This window comes from Syzygium oleosum, unplaced genomic scaffold (assembly GCF_021117445.2).
Source record: "Syzygium oleosum isolate NSW1041296 unplaced genomic scaffold, Sole_v2.1 Sole_v2.20, whole genome shotgun sequence".
Lineage (NCBI taxonomy): Eukaryota > Viridiplantae > Streptophyta > Magnoliopsida > Myrtales > Myrtaceae > Syzygium > Syzygium oleosum.
In genome coordinates, this window is record NW_026607504.1 from 2,625,155 (window position 1) to 2,640,483 (window position 15,329).

At 40.6% G+C, this 15,329-nt stretch overlaps 2 protein-coding genes across 2 annotated transcripts; one reads left to right on the top strand and one right to left on the bottom strand.

The window, feature by feature from the left end:
• The first annotated feature begins 88 nt into the window (after nucleotides 1-88).
• Nucleotides 89-6,500, top strand: LOC115694052 (uncharacterized). Its single transcript, XM_056320576.1, has 7 exons — nucleotides 89-120; nucleotides 2,874-3,576; nucleotides 4,651-4,703; nucleotides 5,182-5,269; nucleotides 5,350-5,448; nucleotides 5,803-5,930; nucleotides 6,015-6,500. The coding sequence occupies exons 1-7, from the start codon at nucleotides 89-91 to the stop codon at nucleotides 6,049-6,051; spliced, it is 1,140 nt and encodes a 379-aa protein (XP_056176551.1). The 3' UTR covers nucleotides 6,052-6,500.
• A 662-nt stretch (nucleotides 6,501-7,162) lies between these two features.
• On the bottom strand, nucleotides 7,163-15,329 carry LOC115694050 (WD-40 repeat-containing protein MSI4-like). Its single transcript, XM_030621182.2, has 15 exons — nucleotides 15,146-15,329; nucleotides 13,985-14,048; nucleotides 13,518-13,604; nucleotides 13,316-13,378; nucleotides 11,718-11,783; nucleotides 11,527-11,601; nucleotides 11,290-11,365; nucleotides 10,240-10,465; nucleotides 9,954-10,035; nucleotides 9,699-9,772; nucleotides 9,446-9,557; nucleotides 9,226-9,300; nucleotides 8,301-8,380; nucleotides 8,119-8,218; nucleotides 7,163-7,804 (listed from the first exon to the last, which is right to left on the bottom strand). Exons 1-15 carry the CDS (start codon nucleotides 15,271-15,273, stop codon nucleotides 7,709-7,711), a joined length of 1,404 nt encoding a protein of 467 aa, XP_030477042.1. The 5' UTR covers nucleotides 15,274-15,329; the 3' UTR covers nucleotides 7,163-7,708.

Sequence of the window (15,329 nt, forward strand, 5' to 3'; positions counted from 1 at the left end):
GATGGGATTGCGTTGGGTGGTCTATTTCTAACATACTTTGACGCCCGCTATATCATCTTCTTTTCCCTGAAAGGTGGGGTAGGTCAAGATGCTAAAGACGCAGGCTGAGATGAGGAATGAGTAGGTCAAGGTCAAGACCCTCGTGAATTTCTTTCTTCTTAAGTTTGATTTTAATTCCTACTTTCGAGTTTGGAAACAATTCGAGACTTTATGTTGTTGGAAAGGAGCGAAGAAATCAAATTAGATTCCCCGATTGATTCGTTCTCTTGGGATGAGATCACGGGCAAGTAGTTCATCGCAAATCATGTGATCCAAATAAAAAGTTTTCTAAAATAGAGGTTAGGATTGTCAAGCGCAAGCACTGAGTCGTATGTCTAGTCTAAGTACAAAGTTCATTGTCACTTTGTCTTGGTCCAAATAATCACAAATTATGAAATTTGAATTTTCATAAAAATCACGACATGGTCGGTGCCAATAATTTTTTTTACTCGCACTGATGAAATTGCAAACGCACTGTGTGCACGTAAAAAAACTCGATACTTCAAAAGGGTTTTGCAAAATTTCGGTCACAAAGTAAAGATTTGCGTAATCGTCTCGTTGCGAAACGTTTCAATCAATAATTAACGGGAAAAAAAATTATTCAATTTGTCAAAAGAAAGAAAAACAATATTTCAAAATTTGAAGGGTTTTTGATGACTTTGTTTATAAGATAGAAAAAGTTCAAATTTCACCATTAAAATACGTGACAAAATATATCAAGTCATTAACTTGCACATTTATATAACAACGTTATTGCACGTGGAAGATTCTCATTACTTTATGCATTAATATAGATGACTCTTTTGGATAGTAAACATGTGCATTCAAATAGTAGTCTATCATTAAAAATATGTGCATCCATGTTATGGCCCCAATTCACCACCTCTCTATGAAAGATTTCTTTTTTGTCGGCAGTGATATAAAAACTTTTTTAGCCTTCTTATTTTGGATGGTGTTTCTATAAATATAAACGGTCATATCAATGATTGGTCAATAGGCATACGGCCTTGCTGGTAAACGAATTAGCGAGGTGGGGTAGGGACGCTAGTATCACAGGTGTGGGGTTCGACTTCCGGGCTCTGCAAGAGACAGATCAAAAAGTCTTAAAGTGAGGAAAGTTGATGATAGGGTAGACCAAAAAAAATATATATCAATGCATGTGTTGAGAGACTTATCATCTATTATTGGATTTACAATTGAGTTTTAAAATTTATAAAAAATGCATTAGAATCATTCCGTTAACTCCGTCCATTTAGACTAACAGTAAATGCCGACATAGCCTTTTTATTTTATTTTCTCTCTTTTACGTGACTTTTTTAATTATATCCTCTCTCCTACGTGGCAACCTTATCGAAACATTAAATACGAGACTAAAATAATGTCATTTTACCTCAAATCCTAATATTTAACCAAAATGTTAATTTAATTGAATTTTCTTTGAAAAAAGAACACGAAATAGAAAGATAAAAAAAAAAAGGGCAAGGGTGGCATTTTAGTCATATATTTCATGTTTTAGAAAGGTTAATGCCGCGTAGGAAAGAGAAATTAAAATAAAATAACCACTCAAAAGAGAGAAAATAATAAATAAAAAAAGTCACGTCGGCATTTTTTTGTAGAAATGTGAAAAATGGACACCCAAACCGGGAGCCGCCCGAACTGGACCGAACCAGCCGATTGGGTCCGGTTCCTAGGAGTGTTTGTCCGGTTTCCGGTTCCTAAAAGTGGAACCGGTGTCCGGCCAGTACCGAGAATCGGGCCGACTATTTATTAAAATGTGAATTGAACCCTAAGTGAACTTCATTGACATAAATTCATTGATAAAAATTAGCAAACTATGAACTAAACTATAAGTAATCGGTTCCCGATCCAATCTCCAGTTCCAATCACGATTCCCCCATCCGGTCCCCAGTTCCACCTTGGAACTAGACCGGACTAAGAACAAGATCGGACTAGGAACCGATCACTCTTAATTTTCCGGTAGCTTAATTGAACATAGTCAATGGAATGACCCGATCGCACTTCTTACAAGTTTTCAACCTCGACCTATACTTTCATAACAAGTTTCATTAACCTCTCGGGCTTCCAACGTAGACATGGCCACGGGTCGGTTTCGGCCCGAAACCGGCCCAGGTCAAACCCAAGACCGGCCCGTTGACCGGGCCTGCGGTTCGGAACAAGAACCGGCCCGTGGCCTATGGGTCCGGTTCCGGTTCCAACAATTTTGGAACCGGCCCGAAACCGGCGGTTCCGGGCCCGATTCAAAAAAAAAAAAAACTGTAGATAAGTGGAGAAACTCTTTTTTTCTCCAAATTTGATTACAATGTACATTTTGATTACATTTTATATTGAATAATTCATTATTTCATAATTTGATAATTCATTATTTTTTTTATTTCATAATTTATTTTTTTAATTTTTACCGGACGGTTCCGAACCGGGCCAGAACCGGAACCGGCCCGGAACCGCCGGTTCCGGTTCATACATGGCCACGAACCGGAACCGCCGGTTCCGAACCGTGGTCATGTATATTCCGGCGCACTCATTACTGAAATTAAAATACACAAACAAACCTCCAAACATATATTAAAATATACACACGACACCGGATGGAATAGTGGCTTCTATGAAAGGTAAAGTAGTGCCACGTTTCGTTTTCCATCTTCCTTAGACGCGCTGCCGCTGGTACTAGGAAGAAGAAAAAACAAAACCTCAGTAGCCTCCGAAAGATTTCACAGAAGCTTCAAAGAAGCAGCAGCTGCAGCATCCTTCATCCTCTTCCTCTCTCTCTCTCTCTCTACACTTCGCTTTACCTTTACCTTTGCCTCACCGTAAAGCGAACCCAAGAACCCTTCGACATCTCTCCCTCATCTCCTCCGTGAATGGCGCGCTTTGGTGGCGGCTCTGGCCTTCCACCTCGCGTTTGATCCTCCATTCTCGCCGCCGCCGCCGCCGTCTTCTTGCGACCACCCTCGCGACAAATTCATGCTGTCCCTCCTCTGCTCCGCCCTCTTCACCCTCTCCCTCCTCTCCTTCCTCTTCGTCTCCTTCTCCCTGTTCAAGAGGCTCCACGGCGGCGGCGCCCCCCGCGCCCGCGGCGCCGCGAGCCCCGGGCGCGACGGCCCGCCGACACCCATCGACGAGAACGATGAGGCCCGAGAGCGAGAGCCCGACCCAGACCCGACCCGCCTGACCCATTCCCTGCTCCTCGAGATCTTGCCCTCCTCCGATGCCGCGGGCCTGTGCAGCGACGCGGACGAGCCGGTCTCCGGCTCGGAGCAGTGTCCCGGGGGGACGGCCCAGGCCGGGAAGAGGAAGAAGAAGAGGGCCAAGAAGAAGAGCAAGAGGTCGGATGCGAGGGTCGCTGAGGAGGAGGAGCGGGAGGATAGGTCGGGTTCGGGTCGGCCCGTGTCGGAGAAGCCCGAGCTGATTTGCCTGTACCCGTTTACTTCTTCTGGCAGTGCCACGCAGAGGAGGATCAAGCAGCACTATGACGAGCTTGTCAAGTGCCATGAGTCCAAAGGATTGACCATTGCTCAGGTTTTTTTCTTTAATATTTCTTTGCATTTCGACCTTACCCATTTCTTTTTTGTTGTTTCTGTTTCTGATGCAGATATGTTTTAGGTTTTATAATGCAAGTGGTTTTGTTATCTCAATAAGCTGTTGAATGCTTCTGGGGGATTATGTACGTATTTAATTCGATTGATATTCGCGATGCTTTTGCATATCATGAAATTGGAATGCTGAATTTGGATGATGAAGCTCTCATCTGTGTCATTCACCTTCGAGTCAGGATGCATTTGGGATGCATATGCCATATTTTTGGACGACTTTTTCGGTGTGACTTTAAGTAGTTTCAACAGGTTTCCCTGGTTAATTCAGTTTATGGGATGGAGAAATGTATTAATCTTTTTTCAAATCCATTGAATTGGCAGTCTCCCTGAGCTTATGCAAGTAAAATTCTAACGTGGTGTGCATTCATATGACATTTGGCCATTACCATCGGGGTTATGAATAATTACGAATCCTGTTAAGGGAAACAAGGCACGAACGATTCCCTGATCCCTTTGCTTTTGCATGTAGGTGCGGTAGAGATGCTGCATCGTGATATCGATGCTGAATTTCTTCTGATTTAAATTATATGAACTTCTAGTTTCCAAACCTTTTGTGATTCCCTGAAAAAGCAATTGCAAGTCAATCGTTTGGAATTGGCAATCGACCTTTGTTTGTGCTATACATATCGAGTTTTTGATATGTCAATGAGAATTGGCTGGTACTAGAGATATGCTAGATGTGTTGGAAATGACTTTTTGGTTTCCCTTAATGGTTCATCACAATCCTGTACTTCTCATCTTTTGAGATGGTTCGTGTGAATTTGTTTTTCAGGGTCCTTTTGTATTTGCTTATATGTTAAGCAGACTCTGTAGATCAATCTTATTCCCTGGTCAAAAGAGTTTTTTTCACCTTCGGTTAAGAAGTTTGTACTCGTACTTATTTGGTAAAGCTTTGCACATGCCAAAATGCTCATCTTTATGTGGAAGGAATCTCAGGCTATTTGGGCTCACTTGCAATTGCTACGGAGCTTTATGTTTTGCATCTTCTACCATTTCGCAGGTCAGCCAGTTTGCTAATTGCTTGGTTGAGGCTAGGAATGAGCTACAGCACAAGTAAGTGTCACATCATCTATTAAATGCTAGCGGAAAAAAATTCATATCCTAAAATTTTATTCTTCACAACTTTGAAGGTCTATAGCTTATCTGTAAGTGAGTTCTTTTTTCAGTCTCGAGCTCTTTTTGTATGCCCTGGTTACTCCTCAATGAAATTTTGAACTTACAACTGATCCCCAAATAAAAGAGCGTTTGCCAACTTATTGTGGTGTTGGGAGTTCCGAATATCCCAGAAAATAGCGCGTAATTTGGCATTTTATGTTTGACTCATGGTTACTGTGTCTGTAAGCCCCCCTCTTCTGCCTATTTTGAGTTTTCAAAAAATATTTCAAGTAGTCTCAATCATCCTTGCCTAGAAGCTGAATGTTTGAAATTTTTGCCGTCTCATAGAATTTCTATTTCCTGGATGTACCTTTTCTTGTTAATTCGAGATCTGTGTATAGTGACAGACTTTTTAACAGTCCAACTTCGTATGCAGGTCGGAGGTTATACAGCGCAAGTTTACCATAGCAAAAGCCCTGCTTTTTAAGGCAGATAGATCCTCCTTTGAGCGACTTCGTCAGCAGGTTTGCGATGAATCCAACATGATTCTTTTAGTAGGAAGTAGATTGTATAATCTTCATGCTCATAAATTGTTTAAATCCAGATATACAAGTTAGAGTTGGAACAGAAGAGACTTGAAGAAGATGCATTTGTTTATAACTGGCTCCAACAGCAGCTCAAACTCTCGCCAGCCTACAAGAAGGTAACATTTCTGCTTTAGCAATTGTGCTACTGGTAGTAGAAATGCGAGATGCACATCTGTGATTCTGGTTGAAGCCTGTCAATTTAGAGTGAAAGCATTTATTTCGCAAATTTTTTGCCGAGACCATCTTCTTTTGAAGTATCTCGCAATAATTGGATCATAAATTACCTAAGCCTGATATGCCCCCCTCCTCTCTCTCCCTGTTTCAATCAGTTGCTTGTGTTTATCTATCGGCGCTACATCTTAATCTCTCTCTCTCTCTCTCTCTCTCTCTCTCTCTCTCTGTGTCTCTCTCTGTCTCTCTGTCTCTCTCTCTCTCTCTCTCTCTCTCTCTCTCTCTCTCTCTCTCTCTAGATGCTTGAAGTTGGTGCCTCCATGGAGTTGAAGGCTAAATCTGGTGAACTGATGGAAGCTGAAGATTCAGAAGTCCCGGATATTTCATTTGAAGAGCTATTAGCACAAGAAAAGAAAGATTCTTTTTGGTTGGTTCCTTGTCAAGTGCCTAAGCCATCTTTCCTTTCTTTTGGGGATTTTGCTAACATTTTCTCCTTCTTGACCACTTGCAGGCAGAAAACAAAGAAATCAAGATCAGGCTCAAACTAATTAAAAAGCTTCCTTTGCTAACGGAGTACAAAGACTAGCCTCTCTACTGTGTATATTCCTCGAATTCACACTTCGTCAAGGCCAAGTATGGTTTTTGATGCCATGCTTCAGGGCGTGAGGTGTGAACACTTAGCTTGGTCTGACCACCTTCAACGTTGTCATGGAGATATGGATGCGAGTCCAAGTGATTTTGGGAAAGGAGAAACATGGGTGATCTTCTGACGTTGTCGAAGCCTTTTGCTGACTAGGGGTGTTGACATTTGAATCTGAAGTCTGTCAGATTAACGAGTGATAGATCAGCTGTCGGTAGGTGATCTCAGTTTTGGTCATCACTTCTCTCTCTGAATGTTTTTTGGTTTGATTTGATCTTGCAATGTTAATGTATGCAGCAATGGAAAAGAATTTGGTTTATGGTTCTGAAATTATGAGAAAACAAAAATTTTCCTGTCTCTATGTTGGCCCAAAGACAAGCGAAACTTTGCTCAGTGGCCCTAAAGAAAAAAGAACAAGCGCAAGCTTGTTTTCGAATATATCTTGACAAAAGTACATACTTTTCCCCATTTCAAGCGGCTTTCGTGTCTCCTAGGTTAATGTCGCATTGGTGGTTCAAAACTCTTTATCAATTGTTGGGACCAAAAAGATGTTGCACACCGACAATGCCTTCATGGCTCTGTCTGATGTTAGTGTTTTGTGGTCAAAGCTGAAGGCCTTTTGGCCATTCATGGATGTCATGTGATTGTCATGGGCACAACTGATATTGTAAGGCCGACTACTTAGTGCTTTAAAGATCAAAAAACCAATACAACTACTTCGCAGATGTTCAAAATAATTAGTGCCCGATTCTGCTATTGCTGGATTAGGTTAGCGGCGTTAACCCCTTCTTTTTTAATCATCAGTGCTTTGTTGTCCTCTCTTGCTTTAGCAATATTTATTCATTTCATATGCGCGAAGAGATGCCTGGTTCATTACTTGAGCCCTAAGGATTCACTTTCTATGTACAACTTCGGAAAATACCAACCAGAAGATTCCAATCCATACTAATGGAATCTATGCAAAACCTGATCTCCAAGAGAACACCATCCAAAATCATCCTTAGCTGCGGCACATGAAATTGCACATAAACACCAGAGTTCTCGGGATTAAAGGCCAAAACGATCATTAACCATGCCTCCAACACCTCAGTTCCCAGCTCTGTCTATATAAAAGAGAGTGTGTGTGGTACGGGTCGAATCTAATCATCCAAGTCGGCCAAATGGAAGTAACCCAGGCCATTTCCACCACAGAAGGTTGCACCTATTGTAGTTTCTAAGCTTATCAACTAACTGATCTAGTTTTCACTGTCCAAAACATCAGCAAACAAAACAGATGCACTGATTAAGTATCAAGCAATCTCTTGATAATCTAATGAAGCAACCAAAACGTGCCTCAGCCATGGCCTGAAGCAATGCTGGAGAACATGTTTGTCAGACTCCATGTCCACACCGAAACAAAAACTAAACCTCAAGCAAATGCACAAAACAATCCCTAGCATCATAAAAAGGATGAAACTTGAGGATGATGAGCTCCTTTTTACACAAAACAATCGAACACGATTAACTTGCTTCCCACTTCGAGTTAGTCATCACCCTTGCAGATCTTTCTTCTTTCTACGAGTAGTTCAAGAGGTGCAAGAGAGAATGTGAGACTTGAATTTATCCAGCTCAGCCAGAACTTCTTCCTCGGGTCTGTAGATCAAATCGATCATCCGCCATATCTGCAGTAAACAATTTGGACCCAATCAAATATACAATAGTTCGAGATAACTTATTGGTAATGCAGAGCATATATCCAAATAGAAAGGCTAAATCAATGCTAGCTGTCAGCATAAAAGTCAACAAAATATACCCTTATTTCAGAACAAATTTCCAACCACCACAAGCACAAGAGTGTATCATGAAGTCGTGATGGCGAAATATGAATGAAGCTGCCAACATGCATTTAAGGGTAAAACCGATGGTATTTTTTTTTTTTTGGTCGAAATAAAACCAATGGTTTGCATAAATGTGAAAGGTGTGAAAGTAAAACTACCTGCAGTGTACCACCTCCACCAGTACTTTCACCATCATCAGAAACACTAACAATTGTCCAGGGATCGGAAGAATTCCAATGGAAGTCAACAACCTTGTCCCTATAAACAATGAGAACATCAATTAAAGGTCAAAGTTGGAAGAACTATTGATCAACCTAAGAGAAGTAAGCAAATTTGGAACCTGTGCCCAGCATGACGGAAGAATAACCCAGGAGGAGAATTAGGTACTTTTGAACCCACAGTCTCTAGCTTTTTACCTATCTGGAAAACCACAAAAGATTTATCGACAAATAACACAAGAAATATGTAGGAAGTAAGTATTGCTAATAACGTCAATTCATGAAAACAGCAGATAACTTCAGCATTAAGGTTTCGCTGTGTGATGAAAACACTAAATCTCTTTTTTACCATTGCATTCTATCCAGTACCATATCTCTTCCCTGTAAACTATCTTATCTCAATGAATAAGTACTAAAAGTAGCAGACTAACAACTGCTAAGAAAAGTTCTCACTAAACTTATCGTATGAAGAACGATCAAAAGGACCAGGTGAAGTTATCTGAATAGCACCTTATAAAAAGATTAAGGTAAATGTAACAATATTGTAGCTGCTATACTCTGTTTGATGTGCCAAATATACACATGTCATACACCAAAGTTTTAGAAGGTAGAATACAATTGGTCATACCAAGTTACCAACCTGCTCTTGCATACAGTTAGTGAAAGTAACTGATGTAAGTTAATCCTATTATCCATTTTCAGATGAATGTGGATGCAAATAGTGCTCTTAAGGAGGATATCACAAATACCTAGGTCAGCGACTCATTTCCCGGATAAACTCCCCTTTCTGTTTTCTTTTTTTCTTTAGATAAATTATTGAATATTAAAGAGCACCAAGAGGTGCCTCCCATTTACAACCTAGAAGTTAGAAAGATATAAGATTAATTGTAGACAGAACCAACTGTAGAGAGCTACCGCCATAATGCCAGAAAGGGAAAGCAGAAGTATCATTCTGCCTTCTGTTACCATAATACTCCTATAAAACAAAAATATTACAGAGAGACAAGAGAGATGCACTATCATTCAGGATACTCAACAGCTTCTCACCTTTTCATGATCCCAGATATTTAAAATGCCATCCTCAGCGGAACTTCCAAAGACAGATGACTTGTCAGGAGACCACTGGAAACAAATAAATAGTCTAAGTCATGATGATTTTTCTCTAAACTTGAAAAGAAAGGTGAGGAGATCCTGTTCCAAAATTAAGAAACCAATGATTTTTGAAGTGACTTTTCTATGTTAGAGATTATGGAAGCCAGCAGCAGACCTGTACACAGAGCACGGCAGCATTGTGACCCTCAAAAGTATGGACGGGCGATCCAACTCCCCCAGAAGTGAGGTTTCGTCGGTCAAACATGCGAACTGTATTATCAGCTGACCTGAAGAGGGGGGGAGAGGGAAGAACCAATAGCCAAGGTTCAATAAAAACTAGACTTAAGGTCAAACGGCTAGCAGGATATGAGCTTCTGTAGAAACAATTCGTAATAAATTATTGCAAAAATTCTGCATAATTCCAGTACCCGGTTAGAATCAGGTTTACATCATGAGGATTCCAATCAACACAATGAAGATCGGCATGATGAGCTTTCTCAACCTGTGAATTAGACAACCATAAGTCCACTGAGTAAAGTAATGCAAACCATAATCAAAACCAAAGACTTCAAAGGAATCAACATTTAGGTATCAATAAATAATTAGGAAGAACGCTGGACTCGAGTAATCTGCTAGTTGAGCTCAAGTAGCTACAGGTAGTTTGACTTGCTTACAACCCTAACCTTGATAGCTGGAGAAGAGCCAGTTCTTGCATCCCATAGTATGAGACAAGAATCATCCCCCACACTACAGAACTCCTGTGCACTGCAACAAATGCAGAAAACATAATAAAGATTCAAGCGTGAACTGCCAGTTATAAATGACCAAAATTTGCAATTCTCTTTCATCGCTGCCTTCTTAAGACGTAAGTATTGATAATACTGATGGGAAAGCACCTATATTACTGACGAAAGTGTACGTGAATCATATTGCATTCAATGAACGACGTCTGACTTTATAGTGAATTACCTCGATGGGCAGAAAGTCACATCCTCAACAGTGTCCCCATGCCCCAGGTAGACTCCACGAGGTTCAATTGAAGGGCTGTCCACAGGCTTATCATTGCCACCAGCAGCCTTAGAAGACTGCTTATTGTTGGTGCCAGCAGACCCAGGAGACTTTGCAGACCCAGGATCTGCAGCCAAAGTGGAGATATGATCTTGAATGCTCCATAAAACTACATATCTGTCTTTACCTGCCACAAAACCAACAAGAGAGACCTTATAAGAAATTCAAAACCTCTAAGGAGAACAACCATCAACGATTCCAGAGCGACACAGCATAATTGGTTATGGTGGAATATGCATCATGGCTCAATTTATTGTTGAAAGAGAGATGCGCCCCTAATGAATCAACTCAAACTAACAGTGAATGATGGTCAAATAGAGGAATCGATTTTTTGACAAACTTTCGTCCACTTATAACTGACGGGCCACCTTCAAGACAGTACAATGCCCAGTGAAATTTCAGCTTATTTATTCACTGACAATGCACATCAGTCACACTCGAGTGAATCACTTGCAATCTAGAATCTACATATATCTTAATACAATGTGAAAGCCCCATCTCCATAGCCCAAGAAGCTACTTAACTCGGCTACATATGGAGCAATCTGTCATTACAACTTAGAGATAAACAAATGAGCCCCATAAATTGCGCATGTGGTCATTTTTCAGCTCTAAGTGAATCAATAACATTGAAGCTCGTATCTCTAGCTAGTTCTGGCATCATTGTCTAACATCACCAGTCTGACAATCTGATTATTATTCTTCATTCCATGAGGAACAAACAAATTGAGTCTGTTTAACCCTGACATGGTACCATTGTACTAAGACATGTTATATCTTCACACTCAAAATAATTGAACCTGCTGCAAGGTATACACAGCCAGAAAAATAATCAAGGGTTCACCAAGAAACATAGCTAGAGCTAGAGAAAGAATGATTTGTTCAGTTGGGGACATATTGAGACATCATAAAGCTGAAAGGAAAAAGGAATTTGTCAATCACAACTACTAACCTCCAGAAAGAACGAACGGTTCAGTTGGGGACATTGCAAGAGCAAACTCAGCATTATCTTTATGCCCGGTGAGTATCTGCAGAACAAATTGTCACTGGTCTTAGATTAATTAATAGGAAACAAACAATTTCCTGAGACAATATACCAATGGATTGACAAGAAAACAATTCCAAATAATTATGATCAACACTGTTATTCACTGGCCATGTTCCACAAGTTTGTTTCTATTCAACACACCAGATCTGGACGTGAACTTGTAGCACCTAAAACAGCATGGCGATTAGGCTGGGCCTCAACATCCCAGATGAGAACCTGCATTAACAGAGAAAAACATTTGGTCATTAACTAGGTTGATATTAAAACCACGAGAGATAGGAGAAGATTAAAAACTCCTCATCAAATGATAATACACAAAAAGTACTGCTTACATCAGGGCTGTCGGTGTGAGTTGCTACTATCTTACTGTTTTGGGGCAGCTCCCTGATCCTGTTTACCTGCATTTCAATAGCCCACAAGATTTACATCACTCATCAGAAGCAGTGAAGCAACAAAATTCACTGAGCGAGGAAAGATTTGTCAAGGCTAGTCCAGTGCACACTAGACAAACCAGGTTAAGACCAGTCAATCATGAAAGATGAAGCGGAATATTGAAACTGTCGCTTGGCCGGATTTCTTAAGAAACGTTGATACAATGTTTTTTAGACAAGAAGTAGCAAACCAACTTTCTATAGCTTAACAATGCACCCAGCATCCTGTCCAGAGTAAGGAGAAATAGCAAATAGACCACTTTCAGATTAATTCTCAACAGGATAATAATAAAAATGGAGCCCATATTCCATGGCATGTCTTCACTATAAAAGATAAAAACATACCGCAGAAAGCCATATTTATAGTGAAAACAGAAAATGCCAAAGTGCGGTTGTTCTTTTGAAAAAAAGGGACTACAGAGTTGAAAAAACTTCCCTTTCTAGTCTAAAAAGAAGCAAAAGTTTTTTGGGCAATTGAATGCCGAACTTAATAAACCCCTCAGGCAGTATGCATCTCTTGGCCACTTACTGAACAGGATAGCCTGTAAGCTACCAGTTACTTGAGCAATTACGGATGGTAAAGTCCAAATTCCTCACCAATCAACACGTGTGTGGAGATTATGCGGTGCTACAACAGTTCAAAGCTTGTCATGAAGAAGGAAATGAAGTCCCTTAAGAATGTTAAATTATGTCTTGAGTTTGAGCCATGTATGAAACCCCATCCGTTTGGAGGATTTTGATTTGTTCAAAATCAGGTGAGTCCTTTAAACATAATCAAATTTGGATAATATTAATGGGCGGTAAAACTTTCCTATTATACATATTAAGGGTTTGTTATTTGCTGGAGATAAAATCTCCAAGTTTGAAAGCAAGATTTGACTTCTTAAAGAAGATGTATAGTGGACGTCTTTGTTCAAGCCACATAAGGAAAGAGAACTTCAGTGATGGGTCAATATATACCCAAGATTTTCTGCACTGGAGACTCTTAATTCGGCCACATATCGAAGTCCTTTCTTGAGTCACACAGTGGAGCGTTTTTTTGGGCCATACATAAGGGAGCTCTGGACACACGGAGGATTTGTGCCGTGAGTTTCACATCAAACACTTTCGGTTTGGGCTTAATCTAAGTGTGAGAAACACCCGAGGTTGAGCAATAGTAACTTTGATTCTTCGATTATAGTGGATTATTTGCTACTGACTCTCCCCGTGGAGTAGGTACCGACACTCGGACCGAACCATATAAATCTCCGGTGTCCCTTATCATTCCTCATTTATTTCTCTGGTGATTTTGCGTTGATTTAACTTGCAAAATCCTAGGTCAGTTTCCGCATTAACATTACAACAAAGAAAAAGGTGCCTAGTTTTGACTAGATATCATGATAGCCAATTACCCCCATCGGGAAAGGGGAAAAAATAAAAATTTGAGATCGACAATTGCATTTTATCAGCAAACAAATGCCGCCTAAATTATAACAGCATAAGGAAAGATGATAAGTTACCTCGCCAGGATGTATAATAGTTTTGAACTTCTTGACAAAGGGAGAGCGAGCTTCTTCATTAAACTGTCAAACTAAACCATCAGCTCTACAAGTCCATTAATAATATGACTTCCCGAAAGGGAATGACCATACATATAATGCGGACAGAATAAATTTTGTAAATGTTAAAGGTAAGAGACACTAAAACCCAATGAACAAGTACCTGAGAAATATGCTCTGCAGCTGCAACTCTTGGTTTGACAACCTCGACATTTGCAATAACAAGTGTATTGGGAACACTGCCATCTGTCTGTGTAGAATAAGGTGAGGCATTAGAATCTATGCTCAAAGCAATGCATATCTATATCATCGGTATTGGACTATCTAGAATTCAAAGGACAACGCATATTATAAACAACACGGAAAATAAAGAGTAAAAGCTCAAACAAAGCACAATCGATAATAAAAGAAAGAGATGGATGAAGTTGTACAATTATGAACCAGTGGAAATAGGCCCTCAATCTAGATGGTAGTACAAAGATTCACAAATTAAATTTCTTGAAACTAAAGCATCATGCAATTATGCCACGAGACAATAAAAGACCACTTCTTTCCACTTATAAATCAAGTTAAAAACATTGACCCTTTCAGAAATTCTGCTGTTTCCTTCGATCCAAAGAAGAATCTTGCCTGTTCAGATAGGTAAAGACGCTGTCGATTTTTGTACGTAGCTTGCTCAAGCTGTGGACCCCATCTGTTGGAATTAAACAATCAAAACAGCCCAAATAGGCAAACAAATAAATGAGTTCTACCATAAAACAAGTCATAAACCCCAGAAAAGCAATGGTGTGTGAGCAGCACATCCACATCAAACTTAATCGTGACAATAACATGCGAAGACAGAACAAAAAGACGTGATGTGACAAAACACTGTTATCCATACAAAGATGAGCATAACCACTTTATCATGAGGATAGCTTCTAGAGATGAGATTTGAACAGTAAACAGCCGAGGCAGTTTACTTTATGACCAATATGCAGCATTGAAAAGACTGGAAGACAACAAGAGAGAAAAATTACAAGCTCCAACGACCAACCAGAAATTCTGAGGCCCATAATAGCTAGTATTAAGCAGTCGGCACCATTGAAAAGGTTGCTACGGGTGAAAACTAATAAGATTTCAAAATTATGACCCAGCAATCGCACTTCCCAAAGTCCCGCTTCACATTTTTCTCTCGATCCTCACGAATCCTTTGATGTAGCTACTAAAATTCACGTACTGATAGATTATATGCGGGGCTCAATTCAGTGCCGCGATGATTCACATTAGATATCTCCCAGCTTCCAAATGCCAAACAATGAAAATATCTGTCTTTAAGGGATGGACCCAAGAATACGCGGGAGGAGACAATGGGAAAACAAAAAGAACAAAACGCTCGGATCTTAAACAAGACTAAATACAGAATCCAGCGCGACGGCTTAAACTGATGCATACAGCCTACCCCTACTCGACGAGTCGAGACGCAGTTGTCAGTCGCCGCCATTGTTAAAAATCTCACAATATACCAATGCGCATGCGTCTACACTTAGGTCATATATAAAAAAAAATGAGTAAAACCAGGAACCCCACGCGAAGTGAGAACAGGAGACTGTCTCAGCTTAAGGCCAACCCCATTGCTCTCATCAGCCAAAACAAGCGAGCAGGAACTCAAGCAAGCTCAGGATCAAAACACAGCGCCATCTACATTTCCTAAACAAGCGAAGCCGACGACAATGCGAAACGCGAGGAGCTGAAAAAGGAGCACGGCAGGAAACCCTAGGAGAGAGAGGGGGAGAGAGAAGAGCAACCAACCTACAGGAGAGGGAAGGCCAGACGAGGTTGTGGTTGGCGAGCCAGTCGTAGAGGACGGGGACGAGGGACTTCCACTGCGTGTACCTCTCGTCCACCGATCTCCCCGTTCCTTTCCCCCTCTCCTTCATCTCCTTCCCTCCTTCCCTCCTTCCTTCCCTCCCTCCTTCCTCTCTCCCTCTCTGTT